Genomic DNA, 12,390 nt, shown 5'->3' on the forward strand with positions numbered 1-12,390 from the left:
AGAAAGCAAAGCTAACTTCGGGCGGAGCCGAAGTTGATATACCCTTGCAGTTAAAACGCGGTATATATGTCGCAAACATCGGATATAGTTGGCCGATCCTTATGATTACATCATAATAAAACCAATTAATTACAATAAAAAATCTAAAAAAAAGTCCCAAGCTTCTATCTTCGAAAATACGAAAGTTGGGTCATTTCCGAACGTTCAGTTATATGGCAGCAGTCCGTCTGTCTGTCCGTCTGTCTGTCCGTCTGTCTGTCTGTTTCTACGCGAACTAGTCTCTCAGTTTTAAAGCTATCGTCTTGAAACTTTGCACGCACCCTTCTTTCCTTTGCACGCAGTATATAAGTCGGAACGGCCGGGATCGGCCGACTATATCCTATAGCTGCCATATAACTGATTGATCGGAAATGGTATAACTTTGGTGTTTTCAAAGTTAGAGAGTTCAAATTTGACACGAGCGCTATGTTTGGCAAAACATTACGACATGCCAAATTTCATAAGGATCGGCCGACTATATCTTATAGCTGCCATATAACTGAACGATCGGAAATGACCCAACTTTCGTGTTTTTGAAGATAGAAAGCTGGAACTTGGTACAGATTATATTTTTGGTCAGTTTATCCGACCTACCAAATTTCATAACGATCGGCCGACTATATCCTATAGCTGCCATATAACTGAACGATCGGAGATGGTATTTGGTAGAAATACCAACTTTGGTATGTTTGAAGATAGAAGTTTGCGACTTTTTTTAGATTTTGTATTGTAATAAATTGGATTATATATTCATATTCCCATAAGGAGCGGCCAACTATATCCGATGTTTGCGATATATATCCGGTTTTAACTGCAAGGGTATATACACTTCGGCTCCGCCCGAAGTTAGCTTTCCTTTCTTGTTTTGTAAAAATTTGATAAAACATTCTTCTAATGTCATACTTTAATATACCGTGGGTTGAATAAATAAATTTTAACTGTGTCGTCAGGAAAAAAATCACAAAAACATGGCTTTTTTCGCATGATTTGACCTTACCCTCCCCTTAAACTGAGAGACTAGTTTGCGTAGAAACGGACAGACAGACAGACGGACAGACGGACATGCTCATATCAACTCAGGAGGTGATCCTGATCAAGAATATATATACTTTATAGGGTCGGAGATGTCTCCTTCACTGCGTTGCACACTTTTGGACAAAATTTGGGGAAAAAAACTTCTATCGTAAAAACAAATAGTTATGGCATTTCCCATCAATACATTGTATATGAGCAAGTAGACAAAATCAACCGATCCCAGTCATACTTATTTAATGCTTATATTGTTATTATAATATTATATTATTTATTAGTTTATTTCAGGTACAAAAATGTTCAATTAAAAGAAAAAACCCAAAAAAATCCAAAATCAAAAAATTAAAAAATCTTCTTAGTTAAAATTTTTTACAATAAAACAAAAAAGGAAAGTTACATATGTACATATTTATCTTCGGGTGGAGCATACGAGGGTAGGCTGAAAAAAGTCGGCCTAACAAAGAAAACAATTTTTTTTTAATTCGCAAATATTTTATTCGATTAGTGTTTTCTATTAGCTGATTACTGTGAAAGTTTCATGCGGTTTTATCAACCCTGGTATTTTTTGGCGGGACTTTTAGCGCATTCACTATTGCATTGTCGTCAACATGAATAAAATCGAATATCGTGCTGTCATAAGATTTCAGTTTTCAGCTCCATCGTTTTCAATACTAAAATATTGGACTGCTGAATTTAAACGCGGGTCGCCCGGATCGTCCCAGAGAGGTGACAACACCACAAATTGTGGATAAAGTCTATGGAATGATATTGGATGATCGCCGAATCAAGCTGCGGGAGAGTGCAAATGCTCTAAACATTTCTCGGGAACGTGTTGGAAATATTTTACACGAATTTTTACACATGAGTAAGCTTTTGTCAAGATGGGTGCCGCGATTGCTCACAATGGAAAATAAACGCCACCGCTTGCACATTGCGAAGGAGAGTTTGGCATTGCTTAACGCAAACAAAAACGAATTTTTTCGTCGTTTTGTGACTGTTGACGAAACCTGGATTCATACACCAGAGAGTAAGGAACAGGCAAAGCAATGGATTTCAACTGGAGAAACGGCACCGAAAAAGGCAAAGATCGGTTTTTCGGCCAACAAGGTGATGGCAACAGTTTTCTGGGATGCCCGAGGTGTAATTCATGTGGATTATCTGGAAAACGGCAGAAAAATTACGGGAGAATACTATTCCAATCTCTTGGGACGATTTGTTTCGGAGCTGAAGTAGAAAGGGCCGCACATGGCGAAGAAAAAAGTTTTGTTTTACCAGGACGATTCTCCCGCTCACAAGAGCGTTGTAGCCGTGTCGAAATTGTGTGAATTTCACTACGAAATTCTACCCCATCCACCCTATTCTCCACATTTAGCACCCTGTGACTATTATTTTACTATTTCCAAACTTAAAAAAATGGCTTGGGGGTAAGAAATTTCAGTCAAATGAACAGGTATTCTGTGAAACAAACGCTTATTTTGAGGACCTGGAAAAATCCCATTTTATGGAAGGTATTGGGAAACTGGAGGATCGGTGGTCCAAGTGCATACGTCTTAAAGGAGATTATGTTGAGAAAAAAAAATTTTTTTTTAAAACGTATTTTCTTTGTCCGACTTCTTATCAGCCTACCCTCGTATATCGTATAAAATCGACTTATTTATATGAGAAAATTCAGTATCAGACAAATTTAGGATTGTACGAATCGCGAAAAAGATCCTAAGCTTCGATCGTTCAGTTATACGGCAGCTATTATTAGGGCCGTCGAGAGCAGTCCCGGGACACCGATTTTGTATTCTTATTTGAATTATACAGAAGTGTTATGCATCAGAAGCTTAGTCAATATGAAAATAGCATTTGGTATTTGGTATGGAGACTCCTATAATGCCCACGCAATTCAATTTTTGCCTTGCGCCACATAATCGTAAAGGAAGGATTTTTCAAAAACTATTAGTGCCAATCTAATCGTATATATGATTTATATCTGAAAAACTAATTTCATCCAAATTAGCCTTTTTAGAAGAGATATACCTGTATAAATACCATTCCCCATAAAAACTGGCTACAATTTGGAACGCGAGGATCACGAAGACAATTCGAGATAGACATATCCGATTTGGAAATTGGACTCGTAAGGTATCCGCGCAGATGAAGTTTGTATCAAAATTTTGCCACGCCCCACTTTCAATCGCATTGTATCGCCAGTTCGTATATTTTGTTTGGAAATGTTTTGATTAAAAAACTGTTTTAATGGCTAATCTACACCTACAAATCAGTCAAATCGGACAATTTTAAGAAGAATTATAGACTTTTTATTCTGCTTAGCTATTGAATCGGTGGTGTGCCCGTAGGAGGCCTCAGTTTTTTTTTTTTTGACCAACGTAAAAGTATGCAAAAACAATTGTTGCTGAGATCCATACCGTTAAATTTTAAGTTTTACAGGTTAGTTAAATTGTGGGTGAAAGAAGAGTCGGAAAACTATAGGCGTTCTTTCTTGTTTTAAATGTTGTATTCCTCTAAATGGTTTTAATTATTAAATTCGTTTTACATATATATCCTATATTAACTGCAAGGGTAAAGGTATTTGGCAAAGCCCGAGGATACCTTATTTGGCATTTATTTGGCTTATATACCTTATTTATTTACCTTATTACCTTACCTTATTTATTTATAATACTTTATTTATTTGACTTATTTGGCAAAAAATTTATGTCTGATAATTTGGGTGTGGTAGCGGGTTCGTCACCCATAAATTAGCTCGTTAAGAGGTTTCTTAATTATTAGAAATAGCATAGGTATCATGAATCACACGTACAAAACTTTTTGTTCGGAAAAATCTATCGCATTTTTTTCTTATCAATAATCAAAATTTGGTGCCTCAATAGATATATTTTATTATTCTCAAAAATGAATGCAATTTCAATGCCTTAAGTTTATAAGTCTAAATAGAATAGAATAAAATAAAATAAAAAAATATTTTTTTTCAGAATAATATGTATTGTATTTAAATTTAAAGAGGTTACCATTTTTTAATTTTTCAAAATGAACAAGCTCAGTATCACACGAAAATATTTTTTTTTAATTTTTAAACAATTTTAAATAAATAAATAATTTGTATCGTATACTATCAACCCCGGCAAACGTTGTTTTGTCCCTTTTTGTTTTCTAGAAGGGCTACTTGATTTTTTTTTATTTATTTTTGTTTATAAAAATTTTCCTGTATATCCAGTATTTTCACGTACAGCTACTTTCTCATCGCCAATATCTAACAGTTGTTTAGACAAAATTTTGGGCGGATTTTTCTCGTCAGTTGTACTTTTTCAACATTACGCCACAGTCGCGATGATTTTAAGCACGCAATCATTTAATTAGCGTACGTTGAAAGTGGAATAACGGGAAGAGTTTGTCTGAAATCACCAGAAAGGAGTAACAAAGAGCCAAATAGTTTATCTTTTTTTTTTATCTCTCAATGTCCAATCCAATGCCTCAAGCGAAAGTTAACGTGCCATAGTGCATTCATCCAAAATAATTATTTTACATTGTTTCAGCACTATGCCCATAGACGATTGTTTTTTTATGCTGCACACTGCATCTGGATTATTTTGAATGTTTAATGGCAGCTTAAGTTCTGAATGAGCTGATCTACCTGCATCAAATAAAGTTGCTGCAATACCAGAAGATGCAATGGCCAAAGCAATATACCCTTATATTTTTTTACCCTTGCAGAGGGTATTATAATTTTGGTTAAAAGTGTGCAACGCAGTGAAGGAGACATCTCCGACCCTATAAAGTATATATATTCTTGATCAGGATCACCTCCTGAGTTGATATGAGCATGTCCGTCTGTCCGTCTGTCTGTTTTTACGCAAACTAGTCTCTCAGTTTTAAAGCTATCGACTTAAAATTTCCAACACACCCTTCTTTCTTTTGCACGCAGTATATAAGTCGGAACGGCCGGGATCTGCCGACTATATCCTATAGCTGCCATATAACTGATTGATCGGAAATGGTATAACTTTCGTGTTTTTAAAGATAGAAAGCTGGAACTTGGTACAGATAGATATATTTTTGGGCAGTTAATCCGACCTACCAAATTTCATAAGGATCGGTCGACTATATCTTATAGCTGCCATATAACTAAACGATCGGAAATGGTTTTGGTAGAAATACCAACTTTGGTATTTTTGAAAATAGAAGTTTGGGACTTTTTTTAGATTTTGTATTATAATAAATTGGGTTATATTATCATATTCTCATAAGGATCGGCCAACTATATCCGATGTTTGCAATTATATATCCGGTTTTAACTGCAAGGGTAAAAAATCCTCCTTGTTCTGCCGCATCTGCGAGCATAAATGAACCATGCAAATGATATATTTGCCCTTGTATCTGTAATTGCAAACTATAAATTGTTGAAGAATACGGTGTAACTTCTGATATAGTGATGGTGTAGTGCAGTGGGGGTAAAACTAACACATTTTTAAAGTTTGAGTGTGTGCGTAGCAGAGAAAAACAATGAGAGCAGAGAATTCACTGAGCGAAAAAAACGTATTTTTATTTCATTTTTCGTTAATTCAAAAGTTGGAATGGGCACTAAAATTGTGTATTTTCTTTTAAAAAAAAGCTTTTTTAGCATCATGAAGAAAACTTTTCCCAATTTCTGAGAACATTTTTTTCTCAGTGGAAACATTTTGATTTTTAAGTTTGGGCTGTCAAATGCGTCAAAATGAGAGCAAACGAGAGAGGTTCTAAAAAAAAATTGAGAGTGCTTTCACTGTCAGTGTGCCGGCAGCGCTGCGGCAGAATTTCCTACCCTATACAAGCGTGCTATGTAAAATGAGAGTTTGCCCACCACTGGTGCAGCGTGAAGACAAATTCCTGCTGTTGAAACTGAATAAAAATACTCGCGAATGATTTGATATTTTTATTTTTATTTTTTTTATATTAAGTTACTTCCTGTAGTGGAAGAATTATTTGGCCTCCCCGTTTAAACGGGTTAACGCCACAGCCAATGTTTGAAATCTTATTTCAGGAGATCTAAAAATTGCGGCCACGCCTCGTGGGTGAGCTATGGGCGAAAAAAAAAAAGAATATTATGTTCAATGAGTCTTTGAGCAATAAGTTTGAGAGCAACAGTTTGGGTTGTTGGTATAAAAGTTTTTCTCTCGCTCAAAAAATGAGCCACATTTTCTGTTCCCCTTTGCTGTGCTAATTCCAGCACCGTTTGCCTTTGAAAGACGATTCAAAGTCTTTTCATTTAGTCTTTTAAGATTCAGCCTTTTTGCATGTATGTGAGTCTTAGTGCGTTTTGCTTCATTTGCCTTTGTGACATTTGGATGTGCAGCAAAATAATTAAAATAAAAATGGGACGTGGAATAAACATAATGAGAACTTTGACAAAATGTGTCGTTGTTTACCATTAAACGACGATATACTACATTTTTATACAAATGTAATGCTAAAATCGCCAAACTTGAGTGCACATGCACATGTAGTCTTGGCCGCTCCGGCTACTTAAGTATCTGTTGGTAAAGCATATTCAGCTTTGCAATTTAACTATTAATTAGTTACTTAACTATTTATTAGTTGTTATATAAACTCTAAATAGAAAAAAAAATGATTTAATAACATTTTTTTCATTATACCCTTGCAGAGGGTATTATAATTTTGGTCAAAAGTGTGCAACGCAGTGAAGGAGACATCTCCGACCCTATAAAATATATATATTCTTTATCAGGATCACCTCCTGAGTTGATATGAGCATGTCCGTCTGTCCGTCTGTCTGTTTCTACGCAAACTAGTCTCTCAGTTTTAAAGCTATCGACTTGAAACTTTGAAGCTACCGACTTGAAACACACACCCTTCTTTCCTTTGCTAGCAGTATATAAGTCGGAACGGCCGGGATCGGCCCACTATATCCTATAGCTGCCATATATCTGATTAATCGGAAATGGTATACCTTTGGTGTTTTTAGAGTTCGAGAGTTCCAATTTTACACGAGCGCTATTTTTTGCGAAATAATACGCCATGCCAAATTGCATAAGGATCGGCCCACTAACTCTTATAGCTGCCATATAACTGAACGATCGGAAATGGTACTTGGTAGAAATATCAACTTTCGTTATTTTGAAGGTAGAAGTTTGGGACTTTTTTTAGATATTGTATTTTAGTTAATTGGTTTTATTATGATATTCTCATTAAGATCGGCCAACTATATCCGATGTTTGCGATATATATCCGGTTTTAACTGCAAGGGTATAAAAACTTCGGCTCCGCCCGAAGGTAGCTTTCTTTTCTGGTTTTTCTTTCAAAAAGTTACACATTGTACCACTGTGCATCGAGTAGAATATAAAGTGTTGCAAAGACTTTTTGAATTGACTTGTTCGGTCAATCGGTCGTTTAATGATTCTCTCTGTGCGACCGTCAATCATTTCCCTCAGTAAGCGATGTTCAGTGGGCGAACATTATACGAATCTCTCAACGTAAAACACTAAAGGTTAGTCACTCAACTGAGTGAATGTTTTTTGCCCGAGCTAACCAAACAAAAAATCTGGGGTAACCCAATATAAGCGAAAAGACGCTGAACCACACTAGAGCGCTAGACATGCTTTTTATAACAGTTGTGATGTGTTAAAACAAAAACTGGGTAACCCAATATAAGCGAAAAGACGCTGAACCACACTAGAGCGCTAGACATGCTTTTTATAACAGTTGTGATGTGTTAAAACAAAAACTATTGAATAGTTGTTTTAAATAAATAAGTACCACGCAATGAGCTTGTTGTTTTGTGTCATGTGGAGTTGCCTTAAACGGCTCCCCACACGCGTAGGTCCGAAGAAAGGGGTACTTCAAAGGCCTTGGCTGTGGCTAACGGAACGTTTTATTCTATAAATTCATACATTAGTTTACAATTCAAATATTAATTCCTCTTCTTACCGCAGTGTGCCCTCCTACAATCAACAAAACAATGAATGGCACTTTTTGGCGGCATTCACATAACCGCGATTGATAAGCCCGTACTTCCGATAACTTAAAATACTACATCTCCTAATAATACTGACTTAACTATGGATAACAATGTTTTTGACCGTCGACATCCCCGACCCCGTGAAGACCCGCTTCACTCAAATCCAAACTCCAAGTTTAGAGACGGGCCGCAACATTGTCCAAGATAGTCCATTAGCTCCATCCATCTCCATCGGCTCCGTTGTTGACCTCCTCCACGATGCCCTTGCGCCACTCTCGTCTGGGCAAGGCAGGATCGCAGACGAAGACCATATCGCCCTGGCGGATGGGCTCCGTTCCCTGGCACCACTTCTCGCGGCGCACAAGCGTAGGCAGGTACTCCATGGTGGGACTCCACATGGTCCCTCGGCGCGACTTCTTCCAGGGTATGGCGCAGCACTCGCTTGACGCAATGCACCATCTGCTCCCATACTCCGCCTCTGTATCCTCTCCGTCTCGAACGCGTCTCCAAATCGTCTGGCCTCCTTGTCGGCTCCCACGAAGTTCTTTCTCACCTCGTACACATCCGGGTCTCGATCGTCGTTACCATCTCTCCAAAGGAATCGTTGGGAACATCGATCTCCAACCTTGGCTGCAGCATTAAAAACAAGCCGGACCTCACCGGGCTTGTTCGGGGTTTCGACACCGAATTGTGGCAAATTCCATAGCGTGTCGCTCTTCACCGCGACCTCATCCGGCTGAAATTTCCTCGCATATCCTTTGGACACGTCCTTGATGATCCGATCGTATCCTAGCGCCAACGGCCCGTTGCGCTTCAACTTCTCGACGTTGATCAGCCGTCTGTGTGCCATCTCGTAGCTCCGTGGCAGCACAGCGTGGTCATCCTTCCAGAGCAAACCCGTCTGGTCGCGACGCCCCACTTTCACCGTGGTGTCGTCGAGGATCCTTTGGGCCCGCGCGTCGTCGCTGGCTGCGACCGGTTGCGCGAGCTTCACACCAAAGCCTTCCATCTCGACGTAGTCCTCCACCATCTTTTCCATCGTGTCCTCCTCCGCTAGAAGGCAGGACCTCGGTGACGGCGTTGTTGATTGTCCACTTACTGGCCCAAACACAACCCATCCAAGCTCGGTTGCGGCCGCGAACGGTCCCTCTCTGGCAAACCGCCTCGTCCTAAGTGGCAATCCCAAATGTCCATGGTCCAGTCCGATGAGCAACTTCGGCACCACGTTGCTGTAGGGCTTCATCGGCAGTCGCGAATCCTTATGAACTCCCTGGACATCTCGTCGACATAACGTCTGCATCGGCAGACTCAGGCTCGAAACGGCGTACACGTTCCTCAACGGGTGACGAGTGGGCTTCCCAGCTCCACTGATCTCCAGGCTCACCACGTTGGTAGGCTCCCTGCTGGCTCTTCCTCCAAACCATTGGATGTTCAGTTGTCGACGTTCGCCTTGCACTCCCAGATCCCTCCGTAGCTCGTCGTCGATCATCGTGACGGAGGATCCTTCATCTAATAGCGCGTATGTGTCCACCTGGCGACCAGCTCCGTACAGCGTTACTGGCAGTATACGGAACAAAAGTCTGCCTCCTTTGACGTCAATACTCAAGTTCCTCTGCATGGGCGCCTCCGCTGGCTGCGGGGCCCTTCTCTCCTGGCTGTTCCTGCGGACAGCCGACTCCTGGGTCCTCTCGTGGTCCCTGTAACCACCTCGTGGCGAAGACCTCCTGTCCGGGCTGCGTCTGGAAACTGGTGACATCTGGTTTCCTCCGTTGTGGCGCCTGAAGCCACCTCGCTGCTCCGGCCGTCTTCGCCCTTCGTCCTCTTCATGTAGCAGACGGTGATGCAATCTGCGGCATCCGTTGATCTGGCACTCGCCATGCACATCGCAGGATCTGGCCGCATGCCCACTCCGTAAGCATGTGAAGCAGAGCCGATGCCTCTTCACCATGCTCCATCTGCCCGGTGGCGAAGCTCCAATGAATTCGCTGCAGCTCGTCGTAGCATGTTGACCTTCACAAATTGGACAACCTCCATGCCGGTCATCCCGCTGCTCGTATCCGTTCTGGTCGACGCTCGCGTGTAGAACTCGACGCCTCGGCTCCTTTCCATCGACGTCCAAAATCGTACACACGATGTTCGCGTACTCCTGTAGCCACGCGCTGAAGTGCGCTACAGTGGGAAAGGGCTGGATCGATGCAGCGTGCCTGGCCCAATCCACTCGTTTGCTGGTGGGAAGCTTTGCCACAAGCTCCTCCATGAGTGTGGGGTTTCCCAGATGTTGCTCCGCCTTTGCCGACTGCAAGAAGGCCGTGAGGTTACTCACTCTGGTTGCGAAGGGGACGATCCTCGCCAGTTGCTGCTCCGAAATCGGCTGAACCTCTCGCACGCTGTTCAGCTGGCTGCGTATAAGCTGCTCCGGTCGGCCAAACCTAAACCGCAGCTGCTCCATCACGGCTCTGACGTTTGCAGGGTGAATCAGCAGCGACTTCACTGTCTCGCGTGCTTCATCCTTCAGCGCCTTCAAAAGCCTCTGGTTGTTCTCCAGATCCGTGCAGTTGTACGCTTGGGTCGTCTCTACAAATGCACAATTAAAGATGGGCCAATCCTCGGGCTGCCCTCCAAATATAGGCAAGTCCGGGAGCCTCCTTGGTCCATTAGCTTGGGTTCCATTCGGCGTCATCCAGGCGTAGGATCCAACAAATGGTGATGCAGTTGCTACGTTGTGGATGCTCCCGCCCGGTAGCGCGCATCCATGCGCTGTTTGCGCAGCACTTGTAGCACACAGTGGGTTGCTACTCGTTAGCAACGGTGGTCCACTCCAAGATGGCGGCAGCGTGTAGGTCCCACTGGTCGCACCGAAACTGCTATATGGGTCCGGCCCGACCCCGTTAGTTGGTGCCTCACCGTTCGATGTGGCGGTTAATGGCGGTCCGCTCCACGATGGCGGCCGCTCCGACGCTCCACTGTTGGCGCCATTTGCGCTTGGGCCAACTGCGATTGGCGCGCAATTGGCGGTGCTTGCTGTGTCCATGGCTTTGACCTTCTTCAGCTCGTTCTCCAACGCCGTAATCCTCTCCAATAGGTACGCCGTGAGTGGCTGGCTCACCTCCGGCTCTGAACTCGCAGCTGCTGTTACAGTGCTCCTTGGTTGGGACGCTACTGTAGTCGCTGTAGTGGCTGGGCGAGAAATGGCCGCCGCCGTGGTTACGTTAACCCTTGGCCGGCTTTCTGCTGCACTACTCACTGGCTGCTGATCCGCTCGCGTTGTAGGTGTGGCTTCCCCTCCGTTTAGCCGGGAACTCCTCCTGGGGGAATGCTGCATCTCGAGATATCCAAATATGGCGCTGCCCTAGCGCTCCAAAATGGCGCTGCCCTAGCGCTCCAAAAATGGCGGACCTGTGCCGTCTGGCTGCTGCCGCTGATGCTTGGCGCTCCTTGCGCCTCCTGACGCTGGCTGCGTCTCCTAAACCGACGCTGGCTGCGTCTCCTAAACCGACGCTGGCTGCGTCTCCTGAACCGACGCTGGCTGCGTCTCCGTGTCGCTGGCTGCGACTCCGTCCGTACTCAGTGTTTGGCGCTGGCTGCGCCGTCTATGTCGCTGGCTGCGACTCCTCTGCTGGTACGGGAACTGCGCTCCGTGCGCTCCTGGCAACTCTCTAGCTGGTCGTCGAGCCGTCCTCCAGCGCAAGTTGCCCTTGCAGTCTCCCTAGGACTGCGAATAAAAGCTGTTGTTTTGTGTCATGTGGAGTTGCCTTAAACGGCTCCCCACACGCGTAGGTCCGAAGAAAGGGGTACTTCAAAGGCCTTGGCTGTGGCTAACGGAACGTTTTATTCTATAAATTCATACATTAGTTTACAATTCAAATATTAATTCCTCTTCTTACCGCAGTGTGCCCTCCTACAATCAACAAAACAATGAATGGCACTTTTTGGCGGCATTCACATAACCGCGATTGATAAGCCCGTACTTCCGATAACTTAAAATACTACATCTCCTAATAATACTGACTTAACTATCGATAACAATGTTTTTGACCGTCGACAGAGCTAGTTGAGCAACGATCAAAAGAACGAGCGTAGAAGCTCAGTGAACCAAAGAAACGGCTTTTACCCATGATACCGAAATGGAAAAATCGGCGATTAAGAGAAACTCGGCTTTACTGACCCCTGAAAGCCAAAGGGCACGGTCAGATTCACCCGCTTTGTTCACTCCGACTCCCGCGTCAATGGTCCAGCCGACCACTTGTGTTGGCCAAACTCCATTTTTAAAAATTTTAAATATTAACGAGATTTTTATCAAATTCTAACAGAAAAAGAGTGACCATAAATTTTTGGTACCAAAAATTTGCATAGATGGC

At 42.8% G+C, this 12,390-nt stretch overlaps 2 protein-coding genes across 11 annotated transcripts in view; one reads left to right on the plus strand and one right to left on the minus strand.

Annotated features, from left to right (window-relative positions):
* The window catches only part of Sox102F (transcription factor Sox102F), a 417,100-nt gene that overhangs the window by 327,137 nt on the left and 77,573 nt on the right, over window positions 1-12,390 (plus strand). The window lies entirely within an intron of this gene.
* On the minus strand, window positions 7,851-9,096 carry LOC138926861 (uncharacterized). Its single transcript, XM_070282451.1, has 2 exons — window positions 8,002-9,096; window positions 7,851-7,950 (listed from the first exon to the last, which is right to left on the minus strand). Exon 1 carries the CDS (start codon window positions 9,069-9,071, stop codon window positions 8,190-8,192), a length of 882 nt encoding a protein of 293 aa, XP_070138552.1. The 5' UTR covers window positions 9,072-9,096; the 3' UTR covers window positions 7,851-7,950; window positions 8,002-8,189.

This window comes from Drosophila bipectinata, chromosome 4 (assembly GCF_030179905.1).
Source record: "Drosophila bipectinata strain 14024-0381.07 chromosome 4, DbipHiC1v2, whole genome shotgun sequence".
NCBI classification, from domain to species: domain Eukaryota; kingdom Metazoa; phylum Arthropoda; class Insecta; order Diptera; family Drosophilidae; genus Drosophila; species Drosophila bipectinata.

Excerpts from the sequence above, each read along its gene's own strand:
- LOC138926861 (XM_070282451.1), bottom strand. The coding sequence starts at position 9,071 with ATGGAAAAGATGGTGGAGGACTACGTCGAGATGGAAGGCTTTGGTGTG.